This window comes from Narcine bancroftii, chromosome 9 (genome assembly GCF_036971445.1).
Source record: "Narcine bancroftii isolate sNarBan1 chromosome 9, sNarBan1.hap1, whole genome shotgun sequence".
NCBI classification, from domain to species: Eukaryota; Metazoa; Chordata; class Chondrichthyes; order Torpediniformes; family Narcinidae; genus Narcine; species Narcine bancroftii.
Genome location: NC_091477.1, coordinates 53,000,730 through 53,023,217, shown reverse-complemented (window position 1 = coordinate 53,023,217; position 22,488 = coordinate 53,000,730). Strand labels below are relative to the sequence as shown.

Sequence of the window (22,488 nt, the reverse complement as noted above, 5' to 3'; positions counted from 1 at the left end):
TCATTCATGTACTCAAGAATATATACCGATTATTATTTCCTGCCTAATTGCTGGATGTGTCATTGGACATAGATTTGTGACCAATGGCATCAAAGTTCCCTTGAACATCACTTAAAACATGCTCTACCTTTCTGTTATTTTTTTTCTACCGAAGTGGACAGCCACATTTTTTCCATATCAATATTTCTTCCCATTTATTTCACCTGTCCATTTCCCCCAAAGTCTCTCTGCGTCCTCCTCAGTGCCTGTACTGACACCTCATTTTATAACATGAGCAAACGTACATCCATAACCTTTTCTTATCTGAATCATTGCTATAAATAATGAACAGCTGGACCCTTGATAGATTCCATAGTTGTTTTATATTCTCGCTAGAACATAAGGGTCAAGATTGAAAATGTAACGCTCTAATTTTTAAAAAATGGAGAAAGAAAACAGAAAACTATAAATTAGTTAGCTTGACATTGGGGTATGGAGAAAAGACTGGAATTTATTACTAAAAAGTGACAAGAGAGCACTTAGAAAATAATAGGTTTTTGCATGATTCCACCATTAAGTCTGCATCAACCATCACATGTCCTTCCACAATCATCCAACACTGAATCCGTTTTATTCTCTCCACATCCCCATTAACTCCACCCAGATTCTACAACTTACCATGCCCAGGTACAATGTACAATGTACATTAAATCACAGCCTACTAACCCAGGAGGATACCCATATCGTCACGAAAGAACATGCAATCTCCACAGATGCAGCATCAGAGGGCAGGATTTAACCCAGCTCACAGGAGCAATGAGATGCTATCCCTTCCAGCTGAGCCACTGTAAATTTATGAAAGGAAATTGATATTAGATATATCGGCCCAAGCTTTTCGAGATTGCACTTCACAGAAAAGAGAAAGATATAGTGACGCCAGATATTCGGAATTTCAGAAAGCCTTTGACAAAATGCCATTCAAAAAATAGAACACCAAGGGTAGGTCGTAAATCAGGGATTGGCCAAACAACAGACAGGAAGTGAGGGAATGAATGGGTTCCAGTGAGGCTGTAACTAGTGAGGTGCAGCAAGGAGGAAGCTTAAAAGATGGACTCAGCCACATGAAGCGAGAGAGAGAGAGAGAGAGAGAGAGAGAGAGAGAGAAAGGTCCATGAGGACTTCACTTACGAGGTGGTGGAGAAGGCAGGAGCATTATTTCCAATGGGAAAGATGACTGAAATTAAATTTGCTCTCCAGAAAGTTGCTGGAATATCGATCCTGATAGCCTTCATAATGTTCGGTCAGATTCGATTGCAAATGGATCAATCAAAGCTGAATTATTTGAAGTTAAATCACAGTTGGGAATGATCTGAATGGTATCTCAGGTATGGAAGGTGGAGATTAATATTTGCAGAAATACCATGGCCAAAAGGTTGGACTGTTCAGATTTTATTTAATGAGTTAAATAAGGTGATTTTCCAGGGCATGAACAAGAATAATGTGGGAAGAAAGTGAGAAGTCACAGCCTTAGCCCTGAATGGCCAATGGAAATAACAAAGTCGTAAGAAATGGCAAGATCAAGGGTGTAATCATGATTATTGGTAGGTGAGGCACCACTGACAGCAGAGCTACAGAAGAAAATGCCTGGTTCAGGTTGAGGTGAGGAGGAAAAACTGTTTTATTCTCTTTCCAGCCAACTTTTAAATGTCACTTCCAGCCCAATGTCTCAAAACTGGAAGTGATGCCACGATGCCCCACCCCCACCCGATGCATTACTCAGTTCACAGGGTTCATGACCGAGGTGGAGGGGGATCTAACACCATCTTAGTATGGACCCCAGGAAAGCATGGTTGGCCATCATTATGGGGACGATTCACATCTGAAACCCCACCTCCCTGATGCCATTACAGTAGGGAAGATTATAGAGAGGGAGAAGTGACCTTAACACAATGAACGTGGGGAAGAGAGATTGATGAATGGTAAGAATCTAAATAAGAAAATAGTAAGATGCCATGTTCCAGGGGAATCGGTAAAGTAAGAGGAGACCAGGGTGGAATAAAGCAGACATTGGGGAAGTGAATGTCCTTGTATCTTCTCAAGATTAAAACAAAGTGGGAGGTGAAGGTGGCAGAGAATTAGGAAGAACTACCAAGCTGCATTGAGTGACGACACACCTCCGCGATGGTCTGGGGAGACCTGCTTTGATGTGTGCCCAAGGGAAGTGGTTTCATTTCTTTGAGACAGAGACTGCTTTTCAATCATTATTGGTCTCTGAGCCATTGGACAACACCCAGGGGGTTGCTGATATATCACGTTCTCCCCATATTAAAAACAAAGTACACGGGCATCTTCTGCACCTTAACAATGGAGATGCAAAGCATCATCCTTAAATGCAAGGGACTGCCCGAGAGGAAAAACCAGAAGAAGTGTATATGTCAGGAGGTCTCTTTGCTTACAACCAAGATTCTGTGAAGGCCACTTTGTCGATGTAATCAAATGCATTTAGCTCAAAGATGGCAAGAGCTTTCACTCCTCCCAAGTCTCTCCACATTTTCAAACCTCAGAGGTGAGGCCAGGAGAACATCTTTGTTGAACTGTATCAGGCTGTTCCACCTACAGGGCATTGTGAATTGATCTGCAGACCCTCACATTTCACATGGATCTGGTTGGAAATAATGGTAGATTAACTGGGCCTAATATTTTTGGACATTGTGGCAAGATTTGTAAACTCCCTTGGCCAATGGCTAAATGGTCCAACCTTTATCATTCCCAACAGATGTGAGTGTTTGCCTGGCTACACAGGGCAGAATTGCCAAACTGATTATGACGACTGCGTGGAAAATAAGTGTCGATATGGTGCTCAGTGTGTTGATGCCATTAATGGTTATACCTGTGTCTGTCCTGTTGGTTTCAGGTAAGCAAAGGACCCTTGCGACAAAATATTTGCAATGCATACACTTTTTTTTTAAATGTGGCTACTTCATTATCCCCATGTGTCAGGATGTACCTATTTATATTTCTTTGAGTTTGCTTGTTTTCATGTGTGTGTTTGTGTGCATGTGTATTTGATCAAGTCCTGTGATAAAGCAACCTTTAGTGGTCCACTTCACCATATCAACTAGAATTTCGAATTCAGAAGGGACTGAAGTTTTGATTCTTTTGGTCTGTACATGGGTCATGTTGTACTGGGCTGAGTTTTCACCATTCATTTGAGGGTTGATATGAAACAAATATTTTTATCCTTTCCTTTTCCATTTGGTGCATCTCCTGAACATGTGAGGAAGGTTAGAACATTCCCAGACCTCAGAAAGAACCATAGAACATGCTGCAGCATAGAAATTGGCCCTTCAGCCCTTCCAATCTGTGCTGAACTATTATTCTGCCTTGTTCCACTGATCTGCACCTAGTCTATTGCCCTCCATACCCTTCCCATCCATGTACCTGCCCAATTTCTTTTTAAATATTAAAAGTGAGCCTGCTTTCACCACTTCAGCAGGCAGCTCATTCCACATTGCCACCACTCTCTGATGAAGAAGTCCCCCCCTCATGTTCTCTCTAAACCTTTCCCCTTTCACTCTTAACCTATGCCCTTTGGTTTCTATTTCATCTACCCTCAGTGGAAAAAGTCTACCTACATTTACTCTGTCTATACCCCTCATAATTTTAAATACCTCTATCAAATCTCTTCTCCTCTGCTCCAGGAATAAATTCTTAACCTGTTTACTTTTCCTTATAACTCAGTTCCTGAAATTCGGGCAACATCCTTGTAAATCTTTTCTGCAGTCTTTCAATCTTATTGATACCTTTTTTGTAGTTAAATGACCAAAGCTGCATACAATACTCCAAATTTGGCCTCACCTGCGTCTTATACAACTTTACCATAACACCTCAACTCCTATACTCAATACTTTGATGAAGGCCAATGTGCCAAAAGCTCACTTTACAACCCTATCTACCTGTGAGGCCAGTTTCAGGGAACTATGTATATGTATTCCCAGATCCCTTTTTCTACTGCACTCCTCAGTGCCATAGCATTTACCATCGATTACCTTTTTTGGTTTGTCCTTCCAAAATGCAACACCTCACACTTGTCTGCATTAAATTCCATCTGCCATTTTTCAGCCTATTTTTCCAACTGCTCCATATCCCTCTACAAGCTTTGAAAACCATCCTCATTGTCACAATGCCTCCATCTTTGTGACGTCTGCAAACTTGCTGATCCAATTTACCATATTATCATCCAGATCATTGATATAGATGACAAACAAACATTGATATAGATGATCCCTGAGGCATCACCACTAGTCAGAGGTCTCTAGTCTGAGAAGCATTTATTCACCACCACTTTCTGGCTTCTCCCGCATGGCTAATGTCGAATTCATTTTGCTATCTCACCAAGAATACCGAGCATGGGACCTTGTCCAAGATCTTCCGTGTAGACAACATGGAACATCAACATCAACTTTCCTGCTAACCTCATTGAAAAACTCTATCAGGTTGGTTAAACAAGACCTACCATGCATAAAGCCATGTTGACTATCCCTAATAAGTCCCTGGCTATCCAAATAATTGTATATCCCATCTCTTAGAACACCTTCCAATAATTTACCTACTATTGACATCAGGCTCACCAGCCTATAATTTTCATTGTTACTTTTGGAGCATTTTTTAAACAACAGAACAACTTGAGCTACCGTCCAGTCCTCCATCACCACATCCATAGCTAAGGACATTTTAAATATTTCTGCGGGTCCCTCCAGTTTTCCTCAAGGTCTGAGGGAATATCTTGTGAGGTGCTGGGGATTTATCCACCCTTATTTGCTTTAAGACACCAAGCATCTCCTCTCCCTCTTTAATCTGCATTGGTTCCATGACCTCATTGTTAAGTTTCCTAACTTCCCTTGACTCTGTGCCAGTGTCCTGAGAAAATACTTTTTCCAAAAAAAAAGCAAGATCTCCCCCAACTCTTTTTCCTCCATACATAGCTGATCACTTTGATCTTCAAGGGGACTAATTTTGTCCTTTACTATCCTTTTCCTCTTAATTTTCCTTCATACTGTCTGCCAATGCAACCTCATTTCTTCTTTTAGCCTTCCTGATTTTTTTCTTGATTTTTTTTCTTGCCTTTTTTATACTCCTCAAGTATCTCATTTGCTCCATGTTGCCTATACCTCTTCTTCTGAACCAGATCCCCAATGTCCCTCAAAAACCAAGGTTCGCTAAGCCCGCTAACTTTGTTTTGGCTACAGTTTCCTCCTCTAAACTATTCTGTTAGTCCCACCACCCATCACCATCCCCACTCCACCCTGACCACCAGCACCCACCCACCCCTCCATCTCTATCCCGTAGCTACCATGGGCAAGACAGATATGATTATCTTTTCCCTGTCAACATGCTTGAGCAGGAGATGAAATATCAAGCTTTGTATCCTCAAAGGCATGAGATGTATTCACTGGCCTCTTCCATGCAGTCTGATGTGTAGAGAATGAGCAGGCAAGAACTTGTACTTCCACAACTCCTGTACATAGTTACTCCTTCCATATGACAATATTCCAATAATATTACAGTACTGTTAGCCAATAAGGTGTGCATTGCTTGTCACTTACTGTAAGTGGGATCATTATATAACGTGCTCAACAGCTTCCATTGAATACCATTCTGTGTTTTCTCACATGCACAACGGGTGATTTTTGCTCTGATTTCTTGTTCCAGTGGACTGTTCTGTGAAATCCACCCTCCCATGATCCTTCCTCGCACCAGTCCCTGCGATAACTATGACTGCCAGAACGGAGCTCAATGCATCGAGGTACAAAGTGAGCCCGTCTGTCGGTGCTTAGCTGGCTTTGCAGGGCAGAGATGCGAGAAGCTCGTCACCGTCAACTTCGTCGGCAAAGACTCCTACGTGGTGTTGTCGGCCTCCCAAGTCCGACCACAAGCAAACATCTCGCTTCAGGTATGGATTTCAACATCGTGACTTCCAAGTCACTAATTAAATCCAGGACTCTACTTCCTATGAGCTGACATGCTCAACAATAGATTCCATTCAATTGGTCAGTGCTTTCCTCACATCACACTTTCTATTCCGAGAAGACCACATTGTTCAATGGGAGAATTTCCAGCCAAGAAGGAACTCACTGTGGCTGCTGGGTCTGTTGGCAAACTCCTTCATTCAAGAGGTAACCATTGAAGACTCTCAGGAGGATGGAGTACCTTTTTATTTATGCTTTGTCACCATGCTATGATTCATGTCCATCTGGGACTACAGCAAACATGAGGTGGTGCTCTTTACCTTTAACTTTCATCTTGTCTCTACATGTACCTTTTGTGTCAATGTGCTGTCCATTGTAGACCCTGAGCTGAACAGAATGTGGATGGATGTGTGGCTTTATCTTCATTGCCCTGATGTCGCGCTCACAGATCAAATTGGCCTTTGCTCCTGTGTCTAGCTTGAAAGGAATATCTGTTCCATTTACATGCAGTGGCTCCATCCACTTGTCCTGCTCAACTCTGTTCATGCTTGGCTGTTCAGTATCTGTTAGTACCATGCACTACCATGCCCACAAAGAATGCATCACTGAGGGCAGTTTTTTCCATAGTGTGTATGTTTCCACTTCTGTTTTGTTTCCCTTTGGAAAAACATTGCTTTGCCTAGTGATTCTGTCCTTTGCACTTCTTATGAATTTTTCCATAGGCTGGGCACTGTTTTGGGGCATGTTGAGTGCCACATTGTTTATAATTGAATGTCACTCTGCCTTTTTTGTTGTTTCTCATGTCTCATTCTCTGTTTATATGTGCGCCCAGACACTGTGCCTATGGCTGTGTCTTCATTTTCACTGGCCCTTGCACTCTCACTGAACTCTTTTTGCAAGCTGCTGAGCTAATTCAATGCTTGGCATGGTAAGTTCTCGTAGCAACCTTTCTCTCACTTGTCAATAATCCCAAACACGATTTGTTCGCGGATCATTGAATCTTGCAACAATCCAGAATTGCATGTTCTTTCAATTTCAAGTCCATTCAAAAAGTATCAAAGCTCTCTGCCTGCAGCTGCATGTGCATGTCAAGCACATACCTCTCAATAATCTTGTTGAACTTGCCCTGGTCATCTGCCTCTGGAAAAACAAATGTATTGAAAAGCTCGAGAGCTTGAGGACCTGCCACAGTAAATACCAGTGAAATCTTCCATGCATCCAGTTTGCTATTGAGCCCAATAGCTTGCAGATATAGCATGAATCGTTTGAACAACCACCAATTGTGGTCGACGTTCCCAGTCCAATTCACAGCTTCAGGAAGCTTCACACTTTCCATGTCTCCTGCTGATACTCACACCTGGTACCATGTGATGTTTCTTTTATTGTAATAAAGAAACTTGGGTTCTTTTGTATTAATTATATTTTATTAAAACTCACAACCACATGGGACATCCATTTTGGATCTAACCCTAGGTGGAACATTTCAGACTCTGATTTCCTCTAGTGATCAGGAGCATCATTAACTTCCAAACCCCACATACAACACATTGATGTGGCCACAGTAGGAACATTATGTGCAGTTCTGGTCATCGCAATCCAGAAAAAATCTGGTCACTAGAGATTCACCTAGATGAGAAACACAAAGACTGCCAATGCAGGATGTTGCCTGAAGTGGAGGGCTTCAGTTACAAGGAGAAATCTGATACGCTGGGAATGGTCTCACAAGAGTACAGGACACTTTTTATAAATTTATAAAATGAAACTCTCAGTGCTCAAACCCAACCTTGGTCAACCTTGAAAAGGATGTGGTGTCAGAGACCTGTTATAATTCCCAGTCAGGCACTCCTAGCACAATTAGATATTGATTAAAACTTTCTTTACACAATCTCACTTGGAATCCCAAGTGAGCACAACCAACTGAGGCTGTTGCCAATCCTTCCCTCGAGAGATACTGAGATTAATGCAGAATCGGTTCATTGATAATCAGTGCAAATTCATGGGCTAAAGGGCATGCTCTCATATTTTATAATTATGCAAATGTGAGAGCTCAGACAATAGATGACCAGTCAAATGGGAAGCAATAAATAAGATGAAAGCAATTGGGAATGAATTTCATGAAGTCCTATTAAACATGGCCGAATATGACAATGCGATTAGCATAGCAGTTAGCACAATGCTGTCAAATCCCGAGCTGTCTATAATGAGTTTGTACGTTCTCCTCCTGTCTGCGTGGGCTTTCCCTGCTTTCCCTGAGGGCTCCAGTATCTTCCCACCGTTCAAAAAACATATCAGGGGTTGTAGGTTAACTGGTTGTAATTGAGTAGCACGGGCTCGTGTGCCAAAAGAACCTGTTACAGTGCTGTATGCCTAAATTAATATTTAAAACACATGTTAAATTTAAATTAAATTTATATTGTCTTTCTTGGTGGCTAGGTTGCAACTGACAAGGATAATGGACTGCTCCTCTACAAAGGTGACAACGACCCTTTGGCTCTAGAACTTTATCAGGGGCATGTACGACTCGTGTACGATGCATCAAGTTATCCACCCACCACTGTGTACAGGTCAGTTCTCCCTCACCCAGTATTTGTCCATTGCTTTCAGATTGCCAGATCATTGTTCGAGGTAACTTCTGAAATTATTTATGCTTTGTCACCATGTTTCAATGTTTCAATGTTTCCAAAATGCAGCCGTCAAATGAAAAGGATCGTCACAGTTACAATTAAAGTCACAAAAGAAGAATTGTTAATGATTTTCTCTCGAAGTGGGTGAAGCTGCTCTTTCCTCTCCCCATTGACTAAGAACCAAGGACGAGCCAGGATTAAGAGAGGGGCAGTGAGTTTATGATTGTGCCAGTATGATGTTGGGTTCACACAACCAGCTTCACGGCAATAATGGGTCAAGTGACTCAGTGTAGTGGAGATGGAATTGCTGCTGACAGCAAGAGGCTGCATTTTGGTGCTCTGCACAATTTATTCTCAGTGAAGAATACATTGTAAAGGAAAATTCATCAAAGCCCACAATCTTTCTTCTGAGTCCTCTGTGCAATTGACAAACCAGTGATGAGCAGACTGAGCATTGACATCCAGCTCTGAGTTGCAAACATCTGAAGGCCACATCCTGCCCTATAACCCACATGCGTGCAGCCTGCAGAAGGCACAGGCTATGTGTATAGAAGTGAGCTGTCTCAGCACCCCTGGGTCCTGGCCTCAGGGTTCAGCACTTGGTTTTAGGCCTCCTTTGGCACCCCCAGAAAGCCGCTGCGGCTCACAACGTTCATCCATCTCATCTGCTATCGATCTTAGAGCCTGATAAAAGTCATTCCTCTCCTCTTGAATTCCAGACTGATGTTCTGATCCTCTTTGCCCCTCTCCAAATACTGATCTGCTAACCGCAATCAATCTGTCCAAAGCAGCCCAAAAACTCCTCATTTCTACTCACTGGTCTCAAGGCCCCTGCCCACTGAAGCTTAGCAGCTGACCCTTCATCTCTCAACCAGCTCTCTTGGATGCCAATATCTCTGCCAAAGCTCAGCCGTAGGCCATCTCCTTACAAATCGCTTGGCTCTCCCTCCTGAGCTCAGGTCCTTACCCTTATCCTCCCATCCCTGGCCCCCACGTGAGCAGAACCCTGACTTGAGTTTCCATGGGCTCCCCTCATTGACAAAGTGGAAATGGAGGGAGGCTTTCCCCACCATTCAGGAGTGAACAAAGATTGGACGCTGCAGCAGTGGACCCAGGAATAAAGCATTCTACATCACAGGTTCTTAGCAATATTAGCTCCTGATCCATAACATCGTTTATTGTTCTCTCTCCCTCCCAAAATGAGGAAAGCATAACGATCAAAAAAAGGCTTAAGATCACAGATAGATGTAACTTCTGAAATTAAACATTAATCTCTCTGTGCGTCCAAAATCCAGCTGTCAAACTAAAAGAATCACATGGTTACAATGTTCTGCATATGACGTGCTCTATGTATAAATGCAGTGCTTTGTGTAAGACTAAGCAAGCATTCCATGAATGTCAATGACGTGAGTTCTGTTCATTATGCACGAGCTGGTTCTAAGTTGACACTTTGTACGGAAATTTGCCCTCATCAATCGATTAGGAAATGTCACAATGACATCTATTTGTTGCTTGATCAGATGAATTTTACAGATTGTCCACATCAGTAATATACACTGCATGAGCTCTAATTATATTGATAAAAAAGGAAGACATCATTCACAATGCATTTCATTACCATATGATTAATAGTTCCATATGTGCGCTGAACCCTTTCTGCTGATATTAATTCCATTGGTTAATGCATTACCCTTTTATTAAATGTCACACCATTATCTTATTACCACAGTGAGAGAGGGATGATACAGGGTTTAAATATCTGAGTCAAATTAAATCAGAACTGGAAGAAAAACAATCAGATATAAGATTTCCCCAAGCCAGAATATAGATCTTAAATAAAAAGGCAGGAGGTCTGAGAAAGCTTTTCATTAAATTAGGACACCCAGTTTCATATCCAAAGGCTATTTTCAATTGAAGTAAGGGCTTACATGCAGTCTTAGATAAGAGCACATGATAAGTTGCATTCAATAATTATTTATGCAGAGTTCTGCAGTTGTGTCTATTTCCTTGATGCCCGTTGACTTTGCCGCACCCTTGAGTTTGATTCAATGACACTCCCAAATTCTGACAACATTCAGTCTCTGTGGTAAAGGACACTGTACACCCTAAACCATTCTATTGCCAGCATTAAATGGTTTTTTAACAACTCAAAGTCAAATTACTCTATAAAGATACAAGAGAGTCCATGTTAAGCTATTGTAGACTTGATCTATAATGATGTAAACTGTTTGGTGATAGAATGCTAAATTCTAGCTCTCTATTAATCTGTGATGTCCATTCTTGGGTGGGTTTACACCATTCTGTTATGGTCTGGGCTGTTCAGTGTTGGGCTGGCACAATTATTCAAGCTGTTTACCCTGCCACGACTTGTCTTTGCAAAACGACCTGCATATTTTGTAAGGAAAAGTGGGTCTTGGCATCAAATGGGGGGTGGAAATTCAGGGGAATCTATCCAGTGTAGAAGAAGAGCTAAATTCTCTGAGTTATAATCCTTCAGATGATAAGAAATCTGATTATTCTGGAGGCTCGAGGTACATTTAAAGGTCCTGGATTTGTATTCAAAGAAGAGGAAATACTTCTGCTATCCTGATCTTTTGTTCAATTTATTTTTGTGGAATCTTACAGCGTACTGATTAGCCATATTATTACCAACATAACCAAAGCCATGAGGATTCAATTCTGTGCAAAGAGTGGTAAACTGTGTCCAAGCACTGTGAAATGTCCCTTTATTAACATTAACTTGAAATACCTATTTAAATAAGATCAATTTATGGAGTTTATTCAACATAAAGCTGAACTTTCTGAAGAAAAATATTTGAAAGCAGAATTAAAAGAAACAATTCCTTAATAAATTGACCAATCGTAAAATTAGCAAGGCCACAATGTTTGACAGAACCTAGTAGATAGAGTTGATGGTCAATTGGCATAACTTGGATATGTAACATTAATTGCATATGACAGCATTCCTGTCTGTTAAAGAAGGCTGGATATTAAAAAAAAACTGTGCTTGAGGCACAAGATAGGTCAAAAGCCATTCTGGTTTCAATAGGAAAGGACTGGTAAAAAAAGCACCATTTTATTAAAAGGGCGAGAAACTTCCTGAAAATACATTTGGCCAATTTTCTTTAAGTTTTGCTGGGGACAAGATCCTGGTACATTTTTTTTTAAAGAGACTTGAACTTCACTTTCAGGATGGTCAAAGGGATTTGAAGCCAATGTCCATTTGAACCGTAGTCATTGTTTCAATGCAGGAAACGTCGCAGACAATTTGCACACAGCACGCTCCCACAAGCAGTAATTTGATATTGCCCAGAGAATCTGCTTTGAATAACATTGAGAGATAGGTGTTAATAACACATAAGATATAATTCTTCTGTTCTTCTTTCAATAGTATCAAAGGATTTTTTTTACATCCATTTTCAAGGAGTTTTCTTTGAACATTATTGTAATTTGTGCTCAAGCAATGAAAGTATAGTGACACTTGTAAATATACAGTTAATTCATACAAATTGGTGCTTTCCAAGGCCAAGGTTACCACATTTGGATATTTCTGAATGATTGGAGGCCTCTTTCTTGAAGGATTCTTTCATAGAGATTTCTAGCTTCCCTCCTGTTTCGACCCCAAAATTCCATCTGGGCACTTTCCCACCAGATGACATGAACATTGCTTTCTTCAGTTTCCGTTAAGCCCCCTCCATCTTTTGCTATCCCTGTGTCTCCTTTCCTCTAGCTCCTTGCTCCTTTTCCATTCAGAAACCCAACCCCTCCTCTATCACCTCAGCTTTTTTCTCACCCATATCCTCCTTTAATTATTTGGCTTCCTGCCCCTTTTCTTCTCCTCCCCTCCTCTCCCATCCCCTACCTTTTTACTTATACAACTGCCTGCTTTCTGCTCGTACCTCGACGAAGGGCTCAGGCCCAGAAATGTCAGTAATGTACCTTTGCCTCCAGAAAATGCGGCACAATCTGCGCAACCTACTGAGTTTCTCCAGCACTTTTGTGTATTGCACAGCAAAAGGTTGGTTTGCAGGTGCAGCAGGCTATCAAGAAGGCAAATGGAGTGTTAGACTTCATTGCTAGAGGGATTCAATTTAGTTGCACGGAGGTTTTGCTGGTATAAGGTACTGGTGAGGCCACATCTGGAGTACTCTACGCAGTTCTGGTCTCCTTACTTGAGGAAGGGTGAACTGGCTTTCGAGGCAGTGCAGATGAGGCTCACAAGGTTGATTCCAGAGATGAGAGGGTTAGCCTCTGAGGAGAGATTGAGTTGTCATTTAACATGTTCCAGGAGTGCACTTTATATGCTGTCGTCTCCAGGGTTATGCTCTGGGGGTGGGAAGTGAGATTCATCTCGTAGCGTTTTCCCTTGTCTGACAAAGGCATGATGAATTAAATGGCCATCTCCTATGGTTCCTTGAATTATCATCCATCCCTAATTGGCTTTGAATCCAATGGCTAAACAGGGTTTTTTTTTCTCAGAGCTATCAACCACTGTGCTGGATTTGGTGCAACACTGAGAGCAAATTGAGTAATAATTGAAGATTTGCAGATGGGCATTTACCATAATCCCAAGAGTCACAGTGACTGACAGCAGGTTTTCAGTTCATTAACCACATTTAAAAACTCCCCTGACAGGAGGAGTGTGAATTCAGGCACATTTAGACCGGTTTGGTGAAGTTACCACTACATTATCTTAACCCTAGATGAGATGTAGCCTATCAGTAGATACAACTGACCCTTAAATGTCCCAAATGTTGTCTATTAAAATTAAAATTTCAGTGTAAACCAAGGATTGAACCTACTCTTTATTGCTTTTTCAAATAACTTTGCACATTAGGTCAGAGTTGCTGAGAATCACTTGATATTATCCTTCAATAATTTAAAAAACTCTCTTTGGAGGTGGAATGTGGCATCAAATGACTTGTAAAACAAATGCAGAGCAGAGCTTGAGCATTTTGATTTCAAAATTTTATCCAAAATCAGGGATTGATTTGGGTGAGTATTCCGCAAACAGCCAGTGACCCGAGAGGCTTAAGCAGCAGGTTTATCCGCTCAGCTTAGAGAAGACGCTATTTGGCACCTGTCATTATGTCAGGGTGAGTGCAATGTAATAAAAAAGATCGGTTGATTCCCCTTCATCCAATGCCATACCACGGTCTCTGCCTGAGAACATAGAGATTTATCAGTAATGTCAAAATGGACTCTATCAGAACTAGACAATGAAATCTTTTGGGAATTGAAAATATGTATATGTAGCATGTTGTGAAGGAGCTGTGTGCTCAGGTATCACAACTAACTAGTTCTATTTGAATCTCACACGCAGCCCTTTAAGCAAAACTCCATCCTGCCCCTTAAGCACCGGTGCTCGTGTCATTGTGACACGAGCCCGTACGCGCCCTTCCAGCCTGTACCGGAAGAAATAGTCCCACGATGTCATCCTTGCCACGGCTGCCCCGCTGCCCACACAGAACAAGCGTGGCCGGTTCACCCGCCGCCGTCATGTGCGTCGCCACATGTACGTAAAAAAGGGTAACCTGCCTCAATCTTTATATTAATCAAAGGTCTATAAAACAATTCTTATATCACTCTGGGGCTATTTGCTTGCTTCTGAATGGAGTTTTGCAATCCTGGTAACGTTTAGCAGTCTTTCCACCTCTCAGATCTGTGTTAACTCAGTAAAAATTAAATAGCACTGGAGTAAATCAATAAAATCACAATACATTAGTTTGGAGTCAGGCTAGAGGTATCCAACTGAAAAATTATCACTTTAAAAGTGTTACAAATTTGGTGTTGGCTCTAGATAACCTCTCAGATTCTAGTCAATCAAATAAAGGTCCCTAGGATTTCACATGGAGGAATGCGCCACCACTTGACACCTGACAACCCAGCAGCCTATTTCAGCATGGTGTGACAGCATGTGCTCCAAATCCCTCTGATGCCAGCCTCACATATTCCATCTGTGTTCTCCAATCATTCCTCGAAACATTAGATAGAATATCAGCAGGGCTTGTTATTGATGAAAAATAAAGAAAACCTGCAGACGCTATAAATGTGAAACCAAAACAGGAACCAGAGCAGCAGGTCACGGCAGACAGGCATCTCAGCAGGTCACGGCGGACAGTTGTCTTAGCAGGTAACACCGGACAGGCATCTCAGCAGGTCATGGCGGACAGGCAGGAGCTGGACAAGTGAGGGAAGCAAGGCAGTTTTCTGTAGGAGTGAAATTACTTTCATCAGAGATGAATAGAACAAAGGACGATAGGGAAGGACTTCATCAGATGGTGAGTATTCTGATTTGTGTTAAGTGTTGTTGATTACAGGATTGTAGAAGGTTGTCAAGTAGTTCTAATAGAGAGAGTAACCGAGGCAATGAATTAGAGGAAAGATCAGTTCTGATATTGACTGAGAAAGCAAGTCACTTTAAGCTAGAGAATTCACCATTTAGCCTTTATACTTCATGTGTCACCCAGTAGGCTGGAACTGTTCTTGTCAAACACTTCATTTTTTTCTTCCCCCACCCTCCACCCCATTCCTGTGTTTAGTGTGGAAACAATCAACGATGGGCAGTACCATACAGTCGAGTTGATGATGATGAACCAGTCACTCAGTCTAGTGGTGGATAAAGGAACCCCCAGGAGTCTGGGGAAGCTCCAGAAACAGCCTACTCTCAGTCTGAACTCGCCGCTCTACATTGGGGGTGAGTTTGTTGATCTAGTTCACTTCCTCAGCCCTGGTCACATGTTCCATGCAGTTCTAATCCTGTTGACACATGGATAGGATATTGTTTTGCCTTGGCTTCTTTTTTTACATATAAATTTTATTTTTCATTTGCATCAATACATGCACAGTATTTATCCATAAGAATAATAAAAAAGATGCAAAAAGGATACATTTAATCAGATTTTTTCCCTCTCCCTTCCCAAAAAGTAGGAAAAAAGAAAGAAAAAGAAAAGCCTTTCTAATGAACATATATCTTTTAAACTGATTCATTGCAAATTTACATAATAATTTTAAACCATGAATTAATTAGGGCGGTTTGGGTGGGGGTGTGGTGGACGCTGTAGATAAAGTCGTAGCATAAAATCTGTATATGGTTTCCAAATCTTATCAAATTTTTCTGGCTGGTTTCATAAATTGTACATTATTTTCTCTAGTGGTGCACAATGTATTAATTCCGTTCACCATCTATTCATCCCCACAATATCATCTGATTTCCATGTTACAGCTATACATTTCTTTGCTATTGCTACACTTAAAAACTTCTTCTGATAAATATCTAACTTCAGTTGAGAAATATCTCCCAATAAAAATATTGTGCGATCCTTCAAAATTTGCATCTTCAAAACTCTTCCCAATAAAATACTTATATCCTTCCAAAACTTATCTACCTTTTCACATTGCCAGACTACATGCAGGAAAGATCCTACTTCTTTATTACACCTAAAACATTAATCAGAGCAATTTGAATTAATTCCATGTAATTTGTATGGAGTATAATACAACTGATGGAGGACATCAGCCATCAGCCAGCTCCCCACCATGACTACCAGCCCCCCCACATCTCCATCGGGCACACAAAACTCAAAACGGTCAACCAGTTTACCTATCTCGGCTGCACCATTTCATCAGATGCAAGGATCGACAATGAGATAGACAACAGACTCGCCAAGGCAAATAGCGCCTTTGGAAGACTACACAAAAGAGTCTGGAAAAACAACCAACTGAAAAACCTCACAAAGATAAGCGTATACAGAGCCGTTGTCATACCCACACTCCTGTTCGGCTCCGAATCATGGGTCCTCTACCGGCACCACCTACGGCTCCTAGAACGCTTCCACCAGCGTTGTCTCCGCTCCATCCTCAACATCCATTGGAGCGCTCACACCCCTAACGTCGAGGTACTCGAGATGGCAGAGGTCGACAGCATCGAGTCCACGCTGCTGAAGATCCAGCTGCGCTGGATGGGTCACGTCTCCAGAATGGAGGACCATCGCCTTCCCAAGATCGTATTATATGGCGAGCTCTCCACTGGCCACCGTGACAGAGGTGCACCAAAGAAAAGGTACAAGGACTGCCTAAAGAAATCTCTTGGTGCCTGCCACATTGACCACCGCCAGTGGGCTGATAACGCCTCAAACCGTGCATCTTGGCGCCTCACAGTTTGGCGGGCAGCAGCCTCCTTTGAAGAAGACCGCAGAGCCCACCTCACTGACAAAAGGCAAAGGAGGAAAAACCCAACACCCAACCCCAACCAACCAATTTTCCCTTGCAACCGCTGCAATCGTGTCTGCCTGTCCCGCATCGGACTGGTCAGCCACAAACGAGCCTGCAGCTGACGTGGACTTTTTTACCCCCTCCATAAATCTTCGTCCGCGAAGCCAAGCCAAAGAAGAATACAACTGATGTAAAAAATTATATTGTACCATTTGATATCTAACATTAATTATATTAGTTACACTTTCATAACATAATTTTGACCCTTCTTCTTGAATCTGTATATTTAAATCTTCTTCCCATCGCAATTTAGATTTAAATCAACCCTTTTTCTGGATAGTCTCTTGCAATTTGAAATACATATTAGTAATAAATCTTTCAATAAATGTATCAGTTATTAAATATTCAAATGGACTTTGTTCTGGTAATTTAAAATTCCACCCTAACTTTCTTTTTAAATATGATTTAAATTGATAATAGGAGAAAATAGTATTATTTAGTTTATTATACATATCTTTCAATTGGTCAAAGGTCAAAAAAAAACAAAAAACAATCCTTTATCCTTTTTATTCCACAATTATACCAAACATTAAAATAAGGATTATTAACCGTAAAAGGAATTAAAAGATTTTGGTTTAATATCATTTTAGCCAACTGGTAATTCTTCATTCCTCTTTCTACATGCTCTCAGTTCCATACTGTAAGCATTATGCCTTTGCCTTGGCTTCTGAGGTAATTTCCTCATCATGTTTAAAAAGCTGCAATTCCTCAAATGATTATTCAGGTACTATCACGTGTTTACCTCCAAACTGCAGCGCACAGAACTGAAGGAGAAACTCAGTAGGCCGCGCAGCTTCCACAGAATGTGGAGGCCCTGGGACTTCCCTGTTAAAAGAATGGTTACCCTTTACTTTGCACAGATGCTGCACGACCTGCTGAGTTTCTCCAGCATAATCGTGTATTGCTCTTAACCTCCAGCATCTGCAGATTTTCTTTTAATTCTACCCCCAAACTGGTCTGTCTGTTCAAGAAAGCAAAAACTTGCATTAATTTTACGCCTGCTAAAGCCTCAAAGCCACTTACACCTGACAAAGTCATCCTGAAATATGGTCACTGCTGTAGTAGCCAGACTGATGCACAGCCAACATTCTCAAAGAGTAACAAGGCATGGCTCAATAATCTACAGTGGAAACAGGGTGCACATAACCTGAATTTTTTGCCATTACATTCGTACCACTAGCAGAGTTGACTTCACTCACTTGGCCCACATTGGTTTACGTTTGTCACCAGGCTAAGGATGAACATTGGTCTGAGCACCTGGGAGACCTGATAAAATTTTACATGAGGAGGTCCTTCTGGGAGAATGCACTTGGACTTCAATGTAATATCTCACACTGAGTACTGAAGGGTCAACAAGGCCAATGTGTGTAAGACTCTATGTGTCATCTCAAAGTCTGCATGGGTTTCTTTCGGGTCGTCTGGTTTCCTCCTACATATTGAACATTTGGGAGTTGGTAGGTTGGTTGGCCCCTCTAAATTGTCCCCAGTGTGTAGCCGCCCGGGATGTGAGTGAGGGCTGAGAAGATAAGAATGAAGAAAGACCAGAGGTTGCAAATGCTGGACTCTGGACCATGAAACAACCTGCTGGAGGAACTCAGCAGAGGAAAAGGGAATTATCCATATTTCAGGTTGAAACCCTTCACCAAGACCTGTCACATCAAGAATTCCTCTGCCCACCAACTTTACCCACTGACTTCCTCCAGCTGATTGTTTTTTAATGAGAATGTGAGGTGTCTAGAAAAATGGCTTTAATGTACCTTTAAATGTGCGCTTGATGTCTAGCATGAATTTGTTGGGCTAAAGGGTCTGTTTCCATGCTATCTCTCTCCTTTGCCCTACCATTGTGCTACTGCTGAGCCAAGGCTGACATTGCAATGAAGCCTTCTGATTCACCAATTGGGCAGACATACATTGTCAACCTCCTCTGCCATTGTGCCAATTGCTTTGTTTGTTAAAGGTCTCCCTCCGGTGTCGGGGGTGGCAGGACTCCGTCAGGGTCCCGAGCGGAATCTCAATGGCTTCCACGGATGCATCCACGATGTAAGAATCAACAATGAGCTGCAAGACTTCAGGAGCTTGCCTCAGATGCCCCTGGGTGTCTCTCCCGGGTGCAGGTCCTGCCACATCTGCAAGCACGGGCTGTGCCGCTCCATCGATGAATCCAGTGTCACGTGCGACTGCCATGCTGGGTGGGCAGGGCCCCTGTGTGACCAGGAAAGCCGAGACCTCTGCGCCACCAACAAGTGAGTGAAGGGATTAATTGACACCCAACTAGTAGACAAAGAGTTGGAATTTGCCATTTTAAATGTCATAAAAACTCACCACTAAAATAGAAAAGTACTCTCAGACTCATGTCCCTTCATTTTATTCAGCGGCGCATGATTTTGTGCCCAACAAAGAGAAGCAGGAGGAACTCAGCTGGTCTATGGAAAGAAATGGTCAGCTTTTCGATCAGGACCTTTATTGAGATGAAAGCAGGGAGGGATGATCTCAAGTACAGCATAGTGGGGAATAGAAAGGGAGAAGTAGCTGAAGAGGGGCCAAGAGGTAATAGGGTATTGGGCAGAAGGTGGGAAAGGCAGAGAGACTGGTAGTGGGAGAGACCACTGAAGAGGATGGGGGTGGAAGGTTCAAGAAGAAAGTAGGTTAAAAAAAAAGAGATGGGAACAGTGGATCTAGGTAAAGGTGGTGTTAACTGAAAATCAGCATAAAAACACCAATGGATTTGAGAGTGTTCAATAAAAATCGATATGTTGTTCCTCAAGTTTTTGCAGACATTTTTTTAACCAAGAGAGGGGCCCATTTCTCCCTGATTAGCAAACAGTGGAGCAGACAACAGCGCCATCTGCTGTGAGTTAACATCAGTCCTTTCAAGCAAAGCCAAACTCTCAATCATCCTTTGACAAACAAAAACTCTGCAACCTGACTAGTCATTGCCATGTCCACTCAGATGCCATCATTTTTTTTCCCTTAAACCCAGCAGTTTTTCCCTTTGCAGCAAGGAGACAAGAAGATGCCAAATTCACCTTCAGTCTTAGTGGAGACGCAGCAAAAAAGCTGAGCTTTGCTTGCTGCTCGTGGAGCCTGCAAAATACTGAGACCTGCCAAAATGTTGGTGTACCATTTTCCCATCGTCTACAAGGTGCTTTGTTTGCGACCTTTTTTATGGTGTCAAAGGAATCTTTGAAATTTTTTTATCCTTCCATTTAACTTTGTGCCTTCTACAACTAGAAAGATGCTAATTAGCCCATTAAGGGCAATTCCATCCATCTTATTCCACCTCTTCCCCACAGCCCTGCAACTTAATTTATGTCACGCGTCCATCAAATACCCATGTGGTTCTTTTGCCAGTTACTTACACCAAGGGGTAATTTTCAGCGGCTAATGATGAGGAGGTCTTTTGAATGTAAGAGGGGTCACATGTAACTTACAGGGAGAACATGCAAATTCTACACTGATAGCACCTGAGGTCAGGATCAAACTTGGGTCTGTGGATGTTAGAGGCGGCAGAGCTAACTGCATCACCGACATGCCAACTAATTTTTCCAGTTACTAAAATAAGCTCCTCACAGCTTGATCTTTTTTCTTTCCATATCCTGATGTAGTTCTCCACATTATTTGTTTCTGGTGATACAACCCCTGCATTGTCTGTGATTGCCTGACTTGCAGGGAGGTAACCTGGGAGGCTGGCTCCACCTACTCCCTGCCATTCACAGGCCATTGGGTAGGAATAGAGCACATGGAGCCAGAAGGGAGACTGAACCTTGTGTGCCAGTTTTAAGTTAATTAAAGCCCGTAGTACAGCCTTCACAGTTTGAGCTTGTTTGTTCACACTGCAGCGCATCACAATTTAATTATCTTAAAACTGGCACGCAAGCTTCAGTCTCCCTTCTTGCTCCATGTAGTCCTCCAGCTCTTCAATTTGATTTAAAAACAGTGAACAGTGGGAATAATCAGGGGACCAGGCGGTATCTCTGGAGGAAGAAACTATTCTGGACTATGCCAGTTGTCAAATGCAGGTTTTCCAAACTACTACTAGTTTAAGAAACCTCACTTGATTTCTTCCCTCTGCTCTGCTCACAACTAGCATTGCCTCTCTCGTGCCTCTCCCCAGATGTGTCCATGGTGCATGTGTCACCTCCGATTCCACCTACCGCTGTGTTTGCAAAGAAGGTTACGTTGGCAAGTTTTGTGACAAGGACCAGCGGATAGTCAATTGCCAGAATCTAAAGTGTGGTCATGGTCGCTGCAAGATCTCTGGGCAAGGGGAGCCGTACTGTGAGTGTGACACCAACTTCACCGGTGAAACTTGTCAAATAGGTAAGCAGATGGACTCGAGTGCAAACAGGTACTGTCTTTGTTTGTCCGGACAGTATGTGTGGCATCAACAGTTTCTTCCACCATGCTTAGAGGTAAAGGCAAGCCGCAGCAAGATGCAGCAGGATATTCTTCTTTGAAGGCGACTGACGGATAACTAACAGTGATAAACACTAAATGCTGGAAACACTCAACTGGTCAGGGAGCATCTGCTGAGTTCCAAGGACAGTAGAGTAGGCACAACAGTTAGTACAACACCTTTATAGTGCCAGCAGTCAGTTCTGGGGTTAGAATCCCACGCTGTCTGTAAGGAGTTTCTACGTTCTCCCCAGAGTTTTCCCCAAGGCTTCCCGTTTCCTCCCACCGTTCAAAACATACCAGGGGTGTAAGTTAATTGGGTGTAATTGGGCGGCATGGACTCGTGGGCCAAAATGGCCTGTTACCATGCTGTATGTCTAAATTAAAAAATTTAGAAAGGTCTTCTGCTTAACATTTCCTGCCTTTTATTCAGATTGCTAAATTAACATGCATTGTCTCAGTTCCTTACATTACAGTTTAAACCAGCAAAGGACTATAGGGTGGGGACAGCCAGGCAGTAGGACCCTGCAAAGAGGCACTGAAAAGCCCTGGTTCTGCACCAGTGGCCCAAATGGCATTACAGCACCACCATCTTGATCCTCTGTAGGAGGCATTACTTGTCGATCCAGGACCCCTCCACCTGAGATCATAATTAACAAGTCTAATAAGTGACCCAAGGGAAACTTCTTAAATGGGTCAGCACAACATAGAGGGCCGAAGGGCCTGTACTATGTTCTATGTTCTATGAAACGGCTTTAACAAATTTAGGGTAGAATATGGAACTTGCTGCCACTTGGAGTCATTTCACGTGAATGAACATGAAGATAACGACCACAGAAAAAATAATCTGTAATAAAAACAGCAAGTGTCAGACAGACTTAGCAGATCAGGCAGCATCAGTAGAAAAGGCAACAGAGTTAACGTCTCAGTTCAAAGTCCCTTTTTCAGATCAGTGATGGTGAAGACGGATAAGAGTTTGTGGTAGAAATGAACAAGATATAATAAATTTAGATACTCAGCACGGTAACAGGCCCTTTCAGCCCATGAACCTGTGCTGCCCAATAATAACCCCTGTACATTTTTGAAGGGTGAAAGGAAACCAGAGCCCCTGGGGAGAAACCCACGCAGACACGGGGAGAACGTACAAACTCCTTCCAGACAGCATGGTATTGGAACCCCGGTCCCGATCACTGGCGTTGTAACAGCGTTGCACTAACCGCTTCGCCAGCCATCCCGCCCTACGCTAA

The 22,488-nt window shown here is 42.4% G+C and overlaps 1 protein-coding gene across 4 annotated transcripts in view; it reads left to right on the top strand.

Annotated features, from left to right (window-relative positions):
- LOC138743649 (slit homolog 3 protein-like) overlaps positions 1–22,488 on the top strand; it is a 726,007-nt gene that overhangs the window by 698,393 nt on the left and 5,126 nt on the right. For all 4 annotated transcript variants that reach the window (XM_069899177.1, XM_069899179.1, XM_069899178.1 and 1 more), the window contains 6 exons: positions 2,756–2,893; positions 5,692–5,932; positions 8,382–8,512; positions 15,115–15,269; positions 18,804–19,089; positions 20,961–21,166. In XM_069899177.1, the coding sequence (XP_069755278.1) occupies positions 2,756–2,893; positions 5,692–5,932; positions 8,382–8,512; positions 15,115–15,269; positions 18,804–19,089; positions 20,961–21,166 (1,157 nt within the window). The remainder of the gene's footprint in view (positions 1–2,755; positions 2,894–5,691; positions 5,933–8,381; positions 8,513–15,114; positions 15,270–18,803; positions 19,090–20,960; positions 21,167–22,488) is intronic.